The 12,389-nt window shown below is 54.9% G+C and overlaps 1 protein-coding gene across 6 annotated transcripts in view; it reads right to left on the reverse strand.

Annotated features, from left to right (window-relative positions):
• Positions 1–352: 352 nt before the first annotated feature.
• Positions 353–12,389, reverse strand: part of SH2B2 (SH2B adaptor protein 2) — a 37,748-nt gene continuing 25,711 nt past the window's right edge. For 5 of the 6 annotated variants that reach the window (XM_030933135.1, XM_030933134.1, XM_010387410.2 and 2 more), the window contains exons 5-9: positions 7,623–7,714; positions 7,368–7,538; positions 4,605–4,813; positions 1,603–1,774; positions 353–767 (exon numbers count right to left, since the gene is read on the reverse strand). In XM_030933135.1, the coding sequence (XP_030788995.1) occupies positions 433–767; positions 1,603–1,774; positions 4,605–4,813; positions 7,368–7,538; positions 7,623–7,714 (979 nt within the window). In that variant the 3' untranslated portion in view covers positions 353–432. The remainder of the gene's footprint in view (positions 768–1,602; positions 1,775–4,604; positions 4,814–7,367; positions 7,539–7,622; positions 7,715–12,389) is intronic. The other variant, XM_030933138.1, reaches the window with a different exon arrangement.

Genomic DNA, 12,389 nt, shown 5'->3' on the forward strand with positions numbered 1-12,389 from the left:
CTCCTCCTAGCATCCAAGGTCTCCGTATGACCTGGGCGTGCTCCCCATCCCTGTGTCCTGAATGCCCCCTCCTCTCTTTCCAGCACCCCTGGTTGTTGCCACCCCCATCTCTCTGCCTCACAGCTCCACTAAAACCCCCTCCCGATCCTAAGCCCTAACCCTTGCTATCGGGTCCTCTTTCAGGTGCTGCCCGATGGCCCATGGGGAGTCCCTCAGCTATCCCACCAGAGACACAGCTGTAAGGGGGCCTGGCAGGTGTCAGGCCACACTGGGCTGGACAGGGGTCTCTGAGAGTGGCTGCCCCGCAGTCCCCGCCTTCCACGTGGGAGAAAGGACGACAGGACAGCCGGGTGCAGTCCCTAAAACAGGCTTTTAATAACATCGTGTCTTCACTGAAGAGCTTGGCGTGTCCCACCCGGGCGGCGCCGCGGGCTAGTAGAAGGAGTACTGGTTCTCCACGGCGCGCGCGCGGCCGGGCGCGGCCTCCGGGGGCTCCTCGGCAGCGGCGGCGGCGGCCACGGCCTCCAGCAGGCGCTCGGCGCTGTTGCTGCGGCTCCGCACGCTGAGCGGGCCCTCGACGGGGCGCGTGGGGGCTGGCCCTGACGCGGCCGAGGAAGACGAGGCGGACGACGAGGAGGCGCCGGCGGCGTCGGAGGGCGAGGCGGGCGGGCAGACAGCCGCGGCCAGGCTGGAGAAGTAGTGCTGGCCGGGCGGGTCGCTCCAGCAGGCTGGGGGCGCTGGCGCGGCAGGGGGCGCGGGGCCCGGCTCTGCAACGAGGTGGCAGCAGGGCGTGAGTGGGGACCTGGGCTGGCCACATCCTGGAGGGAGGCCGGGATCCCTCAGGGGGCCAGGGCTCACGCTCAGGTTTCCGAGTTGCAGCCCATGTCCTCGGACACATATGCACGCACACCCGCACATATGCATTAACAGGAGCACACATACATACACATACCTAACCACGCGTGTGCACGCCCATACAGCCACACGCACACGATGCACACGCTCGCACAGAAGCACACACACAAGCACATGCGCGCCCATGCACGCGTGCACACACGTGCACGTATATACGCACACGCATACACATGCACGCAATGCACATGCTCATGCATATTCATGCACACACGCACACGTAAATGTACACACACGGGCACATGCGTGCACATCCACACATACACTCATGCACACACACAACCACACGCATGCACATGCACCCATGCCCTTAGTGCTGGGTCACAGCAGCTTTGCTCTGAGCCTCCCCCGTGCAGGGGTTGGGAATCCACACCCCCAGCTCCTTTCCTCCCACTTGCCCCAATCCACACCCCCGTCCCCACCCCCATACGCCCACCTGCACTGCTCTTGGGCACCCCGTTCCCCTTGCAAGGAATCATTAGGGACCTGGCTGCCTCAGGGCTGCCACTTCTGCCTCCACTCCTGCTGACCTGACTGCTTGCAATTGCTGTGGCTAGGCTAGGGTGGGAGGGACACAGCTGAGGCTGTGGGACAGGAGACCTGGGGCTCATCCTACCACAGGGGACACCTTCTTGAGTAATCAAGGGGGTCTTCTTGAGTAATCACATGGGCCAGGTGGCAGCATCTTACCTGGCGGGGGGCCCTGGGCCCGCACATAGCTGCGAAGGGTGATATCGGCGGAACCCCCTGACTCCAGTGGGATGGGGTGTGTGTGGAAGTGGCGGAGCATGTCAAGCACAGACTGGAACCACAGGTGCTGTACGTGACACTGGCCGTGGCCGTTCAGGGACAGGCGCAGGTGCTGTGGGTACAGGTGGGTGTGGTCAGGGGTGTGTCCGGGGCTGGGCAACTGGGTAAGCGCCTCTGGGGGTTGATGGAAGGACCAAGGCTCACAGGGGCTGTATGGGGCTGTGTCAGAGCCAGGGGGCCCCTCACACCTGAGCCCCATCTGGGGGTGGGGAATGGGGGCAACGGACTCAGGCTGGGATGGAAGGCACCAAGCACTGTCCCCATGCTGGGACACTCCTACTATGGGCCCATGTCCTACACACCTCTAATCTCTAATCCTCTCCCTAACGCCAGAAGACAAGGATTACTGCTCCCATGTTAGAGATGGGAAAACAAAGGCCCAGGGAGGGTGAGTGACTGGCCCACGGTCACAGAGCACAGAGCAGGGAAGAAAACTCCTGTTTGGGTGGTTCCCCTAGCCCAGGGGGCTAGAGGTTGGGCCTCTGTCCCCGCACAGCCAAAACCCAGGGCGTGGAAAACTCCCCTGGGCTGGCTAGGGAGGAGTGACCGAACAGGGCTGGCTTCTCTCTGGGTCTCCAGAGCCTGCATGAGGCAGGTGCCTCAGGGTAAGAAACCATAGGCCTGTGGTGTCTAGTGGTGAGCCGCAGGTCTCTGACTTAAGCCCTATTTTGCTCAACATGTATCCCAGTGCAGAAAAAAGTGGCTATCTCTGGGGTGTGTGTGGCAACAGGGGAGCTAAGAGGAGTGGTCTGAGGGTACACACATAGCCCCAAGCCCAGGAAGGGGAGCTGGTCTGGCCACCTACATAAAAGACAGACAATCCGCCGGGTGCGGTGGCTCACGCCTGTTATCCTAGCACTTTGGGAGGCTGAGGGGAGTGGATCACTAGAGGTCAGGAGTTCAAGACTAGCCTGGCCAACATGGTGAGATTCCCCCCATCCCTTTAAAAACCAAACATACAACAAAATACAGACAATCCCTGGAGCAGGGTGGCAGTCCCACAAGTGAGCTCTGCCACTTAGCAGAATAAGTTGCCAGGACAATGCGGGGACTCAGCCCGAGAGAAACAGCACAGAGGGGTCCCACCACAGCCTCATAGCCGGGCAGAGCCTGCGCAGGGCACAGCCGGGCCCCAGGGGTGAGAAGAGGCAAGTCGGACACATCCCAATCTTCTGCCAGACCTTCCAGATGTTTATTCCGTGAAGGTGGAAAGAGTTGCATCTGGGAAGGTAGTGATCTTCCCTCCCAGGAGGTATGTATGCGGGAGGCTGGGGTTCCTGCTTTGTCCCACCATTCAATTATCAAGCCTGGAGCAGTCATCTCCACTCTGGGAGAAGAGCAGCTGGGTAGAGAGGTGAGAGGCAGGTTCAAGGCTGGGTCCCGTTCCAGGAAGGAGAGGAGCTTCCTGCCCACCCTGTGTTCCCCCATCCTAGCCTCTGGCTTGGGCATGAGTCAGATCCAGGCCCTCTGGAAGGCTGCCTGGAGCAGCACTGGCTGAGAAGTAAACGCACGTCACCAGGGATGGCCTTAAGCACCTGGTTGTTGGAGGAACTGGAAGAGTGGCTGCTTGCCAAGGAAATGTCCCTGGTGGAGGTGCTATCTCCTGTACGGTGGGGCCAACCCGGCGGAGGAGAGAAGCCACTAGAGGGTCTGCACTGGGTCACTAGGGGTTAGGGCAGCCAGGGTCCCTGCAGAGAGACACTGTCCCCCAGCTGCAGGCCTAGACCAGGAGTCCTAAGGTTCTCCCTCCTCTAGTAGGGGCCGCCAGGAAATCTGTCCTGGCAGGAGCCTGGGCTGAGTGTTTCCTTATCGGAAACCTGGGATGCGGGGGCGGGCACTGAGGTTCCTGGCTCCTCTGGCCACATTGCACCCTCCCATAATCATTCGGCTTTGCTGTCAAATTTTCCTGTGAATTTCAGGTCAACAGGCCAGGCGCAGTGGCTCACGCCTGTAATCCCAGCACTTTGGGAGGCCAAGGCGGGTGGATCACCTGAGGTCAGGAGTTCGAGACCAGCCTGGCCAACACGGCGAAACCCCGTCTCTACTAAAAATACAAAAATTAGCCAGGTGTGGTGGTACGTGTCTGTAATCCCAGCTACTTGGGAGGCTGACGCACAAGAATCGCTTGAACCCGGGAGGTGGAGGTTGCAATGAACTGAGATTGTACTTTTGTAATCCAGCCTGGAGGAGAGAGCGAGACTGTCTCAAACAAACAAAAACAAAAACAAAAACAAAGCATTTTAGGTCAATATAGCACACAATCCTCTTCCTTGAAAGCACACTGCCTGGGTATACCATCATGCCTCTGATCCAGCTGGGCGCTGTTGGGATCGCCTTCCCGCCTGTCTTTGCCTCCACAATTCTCCCTCCCCTGCAGGTCTCTGATCAGGCTGTCCCCTTCGATGCTGAACCCCACCCCCTAGACCCTGCACAGCTCTCCCACTCAGCCCAGGTCCTCCTCCCCTGGTGGGTCTCTAGGGCTTGCCCGTGTGTAACTCTCGGGTTGGTGACCTGACCTGGGCAGGGAAGAGGGCCTGTCTGGGGCGGGTGGGGCAGAAGGTGGGGCTCTGAGGGCCTTGGCTGGCTCTAGCCCCGCACTGCGGGATCTCTGGGTGGAGACCCTCAGAAGATCCAGTGCTATGAGATCCCCATCTGGAGAATGGAGAGGCTGAAATAGGGCTGACTGCAGTCCGTCAGTGATGTGTAGGAGGGACGCAGGTGGTTCACGGAGCATGGCTGGGGTGAGCGAGGCCCACGGGAAGTCATGCCACACCGGTTCGCCTGCAGCTGCTTCTGAGGCACAGCCTCAGGACCGGGGTCACCATGACCCCCCTCCCTCAGGGCTGGCCACTGCACCCCCATGGCCCCCCACACACACTTGCCTTGGCCTTGCCCTGGAAGTTGAAAGTCAGCACGTACTCCCCAGGCCGAGTCTCACTTTGGCGGATCACGAAGAGGCCGTGGTTCCGGGGCCCTCCTGCCAAAACCAGTTGAGCAGCCTTGACCCGGGACAGTGTCCCGTGGAACCAGGGGTAGTCGGACAGTTCCAGCTCCGGCTCAGCCTCCGGATCCGTCTCTGCACCCTCTTCCCCTGAGGTGGGGATGACAGTGTGAGGAACATAGGGGGAAGGAGAGAGGGAGGCATAGAAATAAAGTGAGAAAAGAGGCGACATCTTGATTTTTTTACATGCAAAATGCTGTTGGAATAATTTTTAAAATTTTTGTTGGTTTTTAGTTTTTATTTTTAATTTTTTGAGACAAAGTTTTGCTCTTGTCGCCTAGGCTGGAGTGTAATGGCACAATCCCGGTGGCTTACTGTAACCTCTGCCTCCGGGGTTCAAGCGATTCTCTTGCCTCAGCCTCTCGGGTAGCTGGGATTACAGGCGCCTGCCACTATACCCAACTAATTTTTGTATTTTTAGTAGAGATGGGGTCCGAAGTGCTGCGATTATAGGCGTAAGCCACTGTGCCCGGCCTTATTTTTTATTTTTTAGAGATGGGGTCTTGCTATGTTCCCCAGGCTGGTCTCAAACTCCTAGGTTCAAGTGATCCTCCTGCCTTGGCCTCCCAAAGTGCTGGGATTACAGATGTGAGCCAAAGCACCTGGCCTGAATATTTTTTTGTTTGAGACAGAGTCTTGCTCTGTTGCCCAGGCTAGAATGCAGTGGTGTGATCTCAACTTACTGCAACCTCGGTCTTGTAGGTTCAAGTGATTCTCCTGCCTCAGCCTCCTGAGTATTTGGGATTACAGTCATGCACCACTATGGCCAGGCTAATTTTTGTATTTTTAGTAGAGACAGCGTTTCACCATGTTGCCCAGGCCGGTCTTGAACTCCTGAGCTCAGGCAATCTGCCCATCTTGGCCTCCCAAAGTGCTGAGATTACAGGCGTGAGCCACTGTGCCCAGCCGAATAATTTTATTTATGTATTTATTTAACTTATTTTTTGAGATAGGGTCTTGCTCTGTCACCCAGGCTGAAGTCCAGTGGCACAACCATAGCTCACTGCAGCCTTGGCCTCCTGGGCTCAAGCAATCCTCCCACCTCAGCCTCCTGGGTAGCTAGGACTACAAGCTTGAGTCACAATGCCTGGCTAATTTTTGTTTATTTTTTGTAGAGGCAGAGTCTTGCTTTGTTGCCCAGACTAGTCTAGAAGTCCTGGGCTCAAACGATCCTCCTGCCTTGGTTTCTTGAAGTGCTGAGATTACAGGTGTGAGCCACTGTGCCCAGCTGGAATAATTTCAAAGTTGGGCAGGGAGCTGACCCAACCCAATGGTGACGTCTATGAGGTAAACTGAGGCACAGAGCTGTGAAGGACTATCCTGGAGTTGCTCTGTAAGTCATCAACAAATTTAGGAACAAATCCAGTCGCCTGTTCCCAACCCCTGATTCCAACCCTCTGGACCCTTTTCTGTGAGCCCCTTCCTTCCCTCCCTCCCTCCGTCCTTTCTTCTTTTCTTTTCTCTTTCTTTTCTTTTTTTTTTCTTTTTTTTTTCTTTTATAGGGTCTCTCTCTGTTGCCCAGGCTGGAGTGCAATGGTGTGATCACAGCTCACTGTAGCCTCGACCTCCTGGGCTCAAGTGATCCTCGCACCTCGGCCTCCCAAGTAGCTGGGACTACAGGCACACCAACCTACAGGCAGGTTGGTGTGTACCAACCTGCCCAGATAATTAAAAAAAAATGTTTGTGGCCGGGCATGGTGGCTCACACCTGTAATTCCAGCATTTTGGGAGGCCAAGGCAGGAGGATCACTTGAGGTCAGCAGTTCAAGACCAGCCTGGCCAACATGGCAAAACCCCTATCTCTACTAAAAATACAAAAATCAGCCAGGTGTGGTGGTGGGTGCCTGTATTCTTAGCTACTCGGGAGGCTGAGACAGGAGACTCGCTTGAACTCGGGGGTGGAGGTTGCAGTGAGTTGTGATCTGCTACTACACTCCAGCGTGGGTGACAAAGTGAGACTCTGTCTCAAAAATTTTGTGCAGATAGGGTCTTGCTATGTTGTCTATGCTAGTCTCAAACTCCAGGCTTCAAGTGATCCCCAGCATCCCAAAGCACTGGCTGGGATAATAGGTGTGAGACACTGCACCCAGCCCCTGTGAGCATTTTCTTTTCTCTCTTTTTCTTTTTCTTTTTCTTTTTTAAGACAGAGTCTCACTCTGTTGCCCAGGCTGAGTGCAGTGGCGTGATCTTGGCTCACTGCAACCTCCGCCTCCCAGGTTCAAGTGATTCTCCTGCCTCAGCCTCCCGAGTAGCTGGGACTACATGTGTGCACCACCACCCCCGGCCAATTTTTGTATTTTTTGTAGTGATGGGGTTTTGCCATGTTAGCCAGGCTGGTCTCGAACTCCTGACGTCAGGTGATCCACCCACCATGGCCTCCCAAAGTGTTGGGATTTCAGGCGTGAGCCACTGTACCCGGCCCCTGTGAACATTTTCTATTGAAATTGGGTCCAGTGGGAGGGGCCAGGTTCCTAGACCAGTCTACAAAAGCCAGAAGTACTTCGGAGATGTGTGAAGGACCCAGGGGGATGAGATGTCACAGCTTCTGGGGCTTAGCAAGGTTTAGGGAGCCCACGGGTGGCCATGGCTGGGGGTGGGGGTCCAGGAGAGGTGGTGTGGGAAGAGCAGGCTGTCCCCATGGCACCTGTGTTATTGCTGTCACTGCCGCTGCCGCCCGGGGATTCCAGGGTCTGCAGAAAGGTCTCTAGTGGGACGTGGATCAGGGACTCTCTGACAGCATCTCGACCTCGGCTGTGGGGGGCTGTCACCACTGCACCCATGGCTGTCGTCTCTGGGGGCCGGGGTAGGTCAACTGCTGGGGAAATGGCAGGTAAGACACACGTATCTTCATCTGTCCACCCTGAGTGTGCTCCTCCTCCAACCCTGTCCCCCTACCTACCATCAGTCAGGAGCTCACAGCTGCAGGAGGCCACACGGCTGGCCAGACAGCCTCCTCGGGTACAGGAGAGCTCGGTGTCTTCCTCGCTGTCACTGTGGAGACAAGAAATGGAAGCCATGTCCTGCCGTGGGACTTGGACCCAGACCACAGGCTGCTTTCGTGGCCAGGCAGTGGCTGGCAGTCCCATGGCCCAGCATGTAGCCCTCCTGGCTCTGGTCACCTCTCTCTGCCTCCATGTCCCTCTGTCCCACCCTCCGCTGGCTCTGTAGCCACCATGTGATTGACCAGGCCACTGTTGGTGCTCAGAAAACAATATCCCAAAATATAGTCCTCAGCAGCAGCCTCAGAAACAAAAATGTTTTTCTCTGACCTTCTCCTGCCTACCTGTCTCTCAATCCTCTTCTCCCCAGAGGCACCAGAGAAACGGAAGTCCCTCTTTCCCAAGGGGGGTCACAGAAACCAGAACTCCTTTTTCCAAAACGTAGTCATAAAACCTAAAAATATTCTTTTTTTTTTGAGATGAGTCTCACTCTGTTGCCAGGGCTGGAGTGCAGTGGTGTGATCTTGGCTCACTGCAGCCTCTGCCTCCTGGGTTCAATCGATTCTCCTACCTCAGCCTCCTGAGTAGCTGGGATTACAGGCACCCGCCACCATGCCCAGCTAATTTCTTTTTGTATTTTTAGTAGGGATGGGGTTTCACTATGTTGGCCAGGCTGGTCTTGAACTCCTGATCTCGTGATTCGCCTGCCTCGTCCTCCCAGAATGCTGGAAATACAGGCGTGAGCTACTGCACCTGGCCAACTTAAAAATATTCTGTGTAAAAACTTGTCATAAAGAAATTATCCAGCCAGGCATGGTGGCTCATGTTTGTAATAATAGCACTCTGGGAGGCTGAAGTGGGAGGATCACTTGAGGCCAGGAGTTTGAGATCAGCTTGGGCAACATAGTGAGACCCCCATCTTTTTTTTCTGAAATGGAGTCTTGCTCTATTGCCCAGGCTAGAGTGCAGTGGCACGATCTCAGCTCACCGCAACCTCCGCCTCCCTGGTTCAAGCAACTCTCCTGCATCAGCCTCCTCAGTAGCTGGGATCACAAGCATGCACCACCATGCCTGGCCAATTTTTTTTTTTTTGTATTTTTTGTAGAGACAGGGTTTCACCATGTTGGCCACGCTGATCTTGAACTGGTGATCTGCCCGCCTTGGCCTCCCAGAGTGTGGGGATTACCGGCATGAGCCACTGCACCCGGCCGCGAGAACCTGTCCTTTTTTTTTTTTTTTGAGACAGAGTTTTGCTCTTGCTGCCCAGGCTGGAGCGCAATGGCGCAATCCTGGCTCACTGCAACCTCTGCCTCCCGGGGGTTCAAGTGATTCTCCTGCCTCAGCCTCCTCCGAGTAGCTGGGATTACAGGCATGCACCACCACGCCCAGCTAATTTTGTATTTTTAGTAGAGACGGGGTTTCTCCATGTTGGCCAGCCTGATCTCGAACTCCCAACCTCAGGTGATCCATCCGCCTCAGCCTCCTAAAGTGTTGGGATTATAGGCATGAGCCACCGCACTTGGCCCTGAGAACCCCGTCTTAATAAAAAAAAAAAAATTAGCTAGGCGTGGTGGTGAGGCAGGAGGATCAATGGAGTCCAGGAATTGGAGGCTGCAGTGAGCTGTGATCGTGCCACTGCCCTCCAGCTTGGGCAACAGAACAGAAAAAAAAGTAAAAACAAAAGGAAAGAGAGAAAGAAAGGAAAGAAGGAAAGGAAAGCAAGCAAGAAAAAAAGAATGAAAGAAATTACCCAATCTACCTGGTTTGACTGTAGGTCATAAAACCCCCATTCAAGATAGGGTTCTGTCCCACACCCAGAAGGAATGCTGTTCAGAGAGGCCAAGAAAAATCTAGACAGACAGGCCTGGCTGGGTCCCCCGCTCAGCCTGTTCCCTTCAGATCCTGCCCTTTGTGTCCAATCCTCTTTCTTTTCTTTTTTTTTTTTTGAGACGGAGTCTGGCTCTGTCGCCCAGGCTGGAGTGCAGTGGCCGGATCTCAGCTCACTGCAAGCTCCGCCTCCCTGGTTCACGCCATTCTCCTGCCTCAGCCTCCCGAGTAGCTGGGACTACAGCCGCCCGCCACCTTGCCCGGCTAGATTTTTGTATTTTTTTAAGTAGAGACGGGGTTTCACCATGTTAGCCAGGATGGTCTCGATCTACTGACCTCGTGATCCGCCCGCCTCGGCCTCCCAAAGTGCTGGGATTACAGGCTTGAGCCACAGCGCCCGGCCGTCCAATCCTCTTTCTACACCGCTGTCTATACTTTGCTGAACCTAAGCATAAAAATGGACCATTTTCCTGTATCTTTTTTTTTTTTGAGAGAGAGTCTCACTCTGTTGCCCAGGCTGGAGTGCAGTGGCGCGATCTTGGCTCACTGCAATCTCTGCCTCCCGGGTTCAAGCGATTCTTCTGCTACAGCCTCCCAAGTAGGTGGGATTACAGGCGCCCATCAACACACCCAGCTACTTCTTGTATTTTTAGTAGAGACAGGGTTTCACCATGTTGGCCAAGGTGGTCTCAAACTCCTGACTTCGTGATCTGCCTCCCTCAGCCTCCCAAAGTAATGGAATTACAGGTGTAAGCCACCATGCCTGGCTTTTTTTTTTTTTTGAGACGGAGTCTCGTTCCGTCGCCCAGGCTGGAGTACAGTGGGGCGATCTCGGCTCACTGCAAGCTCCGCCTCCCGTGCCTCAGCCTCCCCAGTAGCTGGGACTCCAGGCGCCCACCACCAAGCCCAGCTAATTTTTTGTATTTTCTGTAGAGACGGGGTTTCACCGTGTTAGCCAGGATGGTCTCGATCTCCTGACCTCGTGATCTGCACGCCTCGGCCTCCCAAAGTGCTGGGATTACCCATCTCTTAAAAAAAAAAAAAATTAGGCCGGGCACGGTGGCTCAAGCCTGTAATCCCAGCACTTTGGAAGGCCCAGATGGGCAGATCACGAGGTCAGGAGATCAAGACCATCCTGGCTAACACGGTGAAACCCCGCCTCTACTAAAAAAATACAAAAAACTAGCCGGGCGTGGTGGCAGGCGCCTGTAGTCCCAGCTACTCGGGAGGCTGAGGCGGGAGAATGGCGTGAACCCGGGAGGCGGAGCTTGCAGTGAGCTGAGATCTGGCCACTGCACTCCAGTCTGGGTGACAGAGCGAGACTCCGTCTCAAAAAAAAAAAAAAAAAAAAAAAAAAAAAAAAAAATTAGGCTGGGTGCAGTGGCTCACACCTGTAATCCCAGCACTTTGGGATGATGAGGTTGGCAGATCACCTGAGGTCAAGAGTTTGAGACCAGCCTGACCACCATGGGGAAACCCTGTCTTGACTAAAAATACAAAAATTAGCTGGGCATGGTGGCAGGCACCTATAATCTCAGCTACTCAGGAGGCTGAGGCAGGAGAATTGCTTGAACTTGGGAGGTGGAGGTTGCAGTGAGCTGTGATTATGCCATTGCATTCCAGCCTGGATGATACAGCAAGACTCTGTCTCAAAAAAAAAAAAAAAAATTAGCCAGTCATCGTGGCATGTGCCTATAGTCCCAGTTACTTGGGAGGCTGAGGCAGGCGGATCGCTTGAGCCCAGGAGGTCGAGGCTGCAGTAAGCTTGACTGCACCACTGTACACCAGCCTGGGCGATAGAGCAAGGCCTTACCTCTAAAAAATAAAATAATACAATAAAAATAAATCAATCAATTTGTATGCCTTTTCTCTTATTTATCTGCCTTTTGCAAATTGATTTTCCACTGAAACTTCAGAAAGCCAAGGGGAAGGCTCTCTCATGGCCCGGATACCACCAAGTGGGTACAGTCCCCGCTGAGGGCTCATGATCCCTGCCCACTATCCCTGAGGGGCTGGGCTCCTCCTGGGATCCCGTGGAGACCCTCAGAGGGTGGGAAGGTTTCTCTCCCCGTCTGTGACACGAGGTGTCTGGGACCCTGCCAGCTCGAAGATTCCACCAAGTGAGGTTCACCTTCACAGGGGCTAGGGAAAGTCTGCAGAGCAGATGGTCTGGAGTCGGAGGAGGGATTCCAAGCACTTTGTGGATCAGGGCCTGGGAGGCGCCCAGGACCTTAATTGTGTTTCTTTAAATGAAGCTGTTAATTAGAAAGCAGCGGCCCTTCCCCCGGGGGCTTGGCTCACCCCATTAGCCAGCAGAGCTGCTGCCAATCGCTCAGCGTGTCAGGCTGCCTGTCCCTCCTACTCCTGGCCTGGCATCTCTCCTGGACGGTGGAGCCAACCTTCTTGCTGCTCTTCCTGTTCACAGCTGACCGTAAGTGCCCTCTGCTTATTACCCGCCATGGCTCCCATTGTCCCTGACCTACCCGTTTCCTGAGCTCTCATCAAAACCTCCTCCTCACTGGCTACCCCAAAGGCCTTGATGTTCCCTGCAAGTCCCAGGTGCCTGTACACTTCCACACCTTTTAAAAGTATTATTATTTTGAGACAGAGTCTGGCTCTGTCGCTCAGGCTGGAGTGCAGTGGCACAATCTCAGCTCACTGCAACCTCTGCCTCCTGGGTTCAAGCGATTCTTCTGCCTCAGCCTCTTGAGTAGCTGGGATTACAGATGCCTGCCACCATGCTGGCTAATTTTTGTATTTTTAGTAGAGATGGGGTTTCACCATGTTGGCCAGGCTGGTCTCGAACTCCTGACCTCAGGTGATCTGCCAGCCTTGGCCCCCCAAAGTGCTGGGATTACAGGTGTGAGACACTGTGCCTGGCCCTGGCCAAATTTTTATTA

This window comes from Rhinopithecus roxellana, chromosome 6 (genome assembly GCF_007565055.1).
Source record: "Rhinopithecus roxellana isolate Shanxi Qingling chromosome 6, ASM756505v1, whole genome shotgun sequence".
Lineage (NCBI taxonomy): Eukaryota > Metazoa > Chordata > Mammalia > Primates > Cercopithecidae > Rhinopithecus > Rhinopithecus roxellana.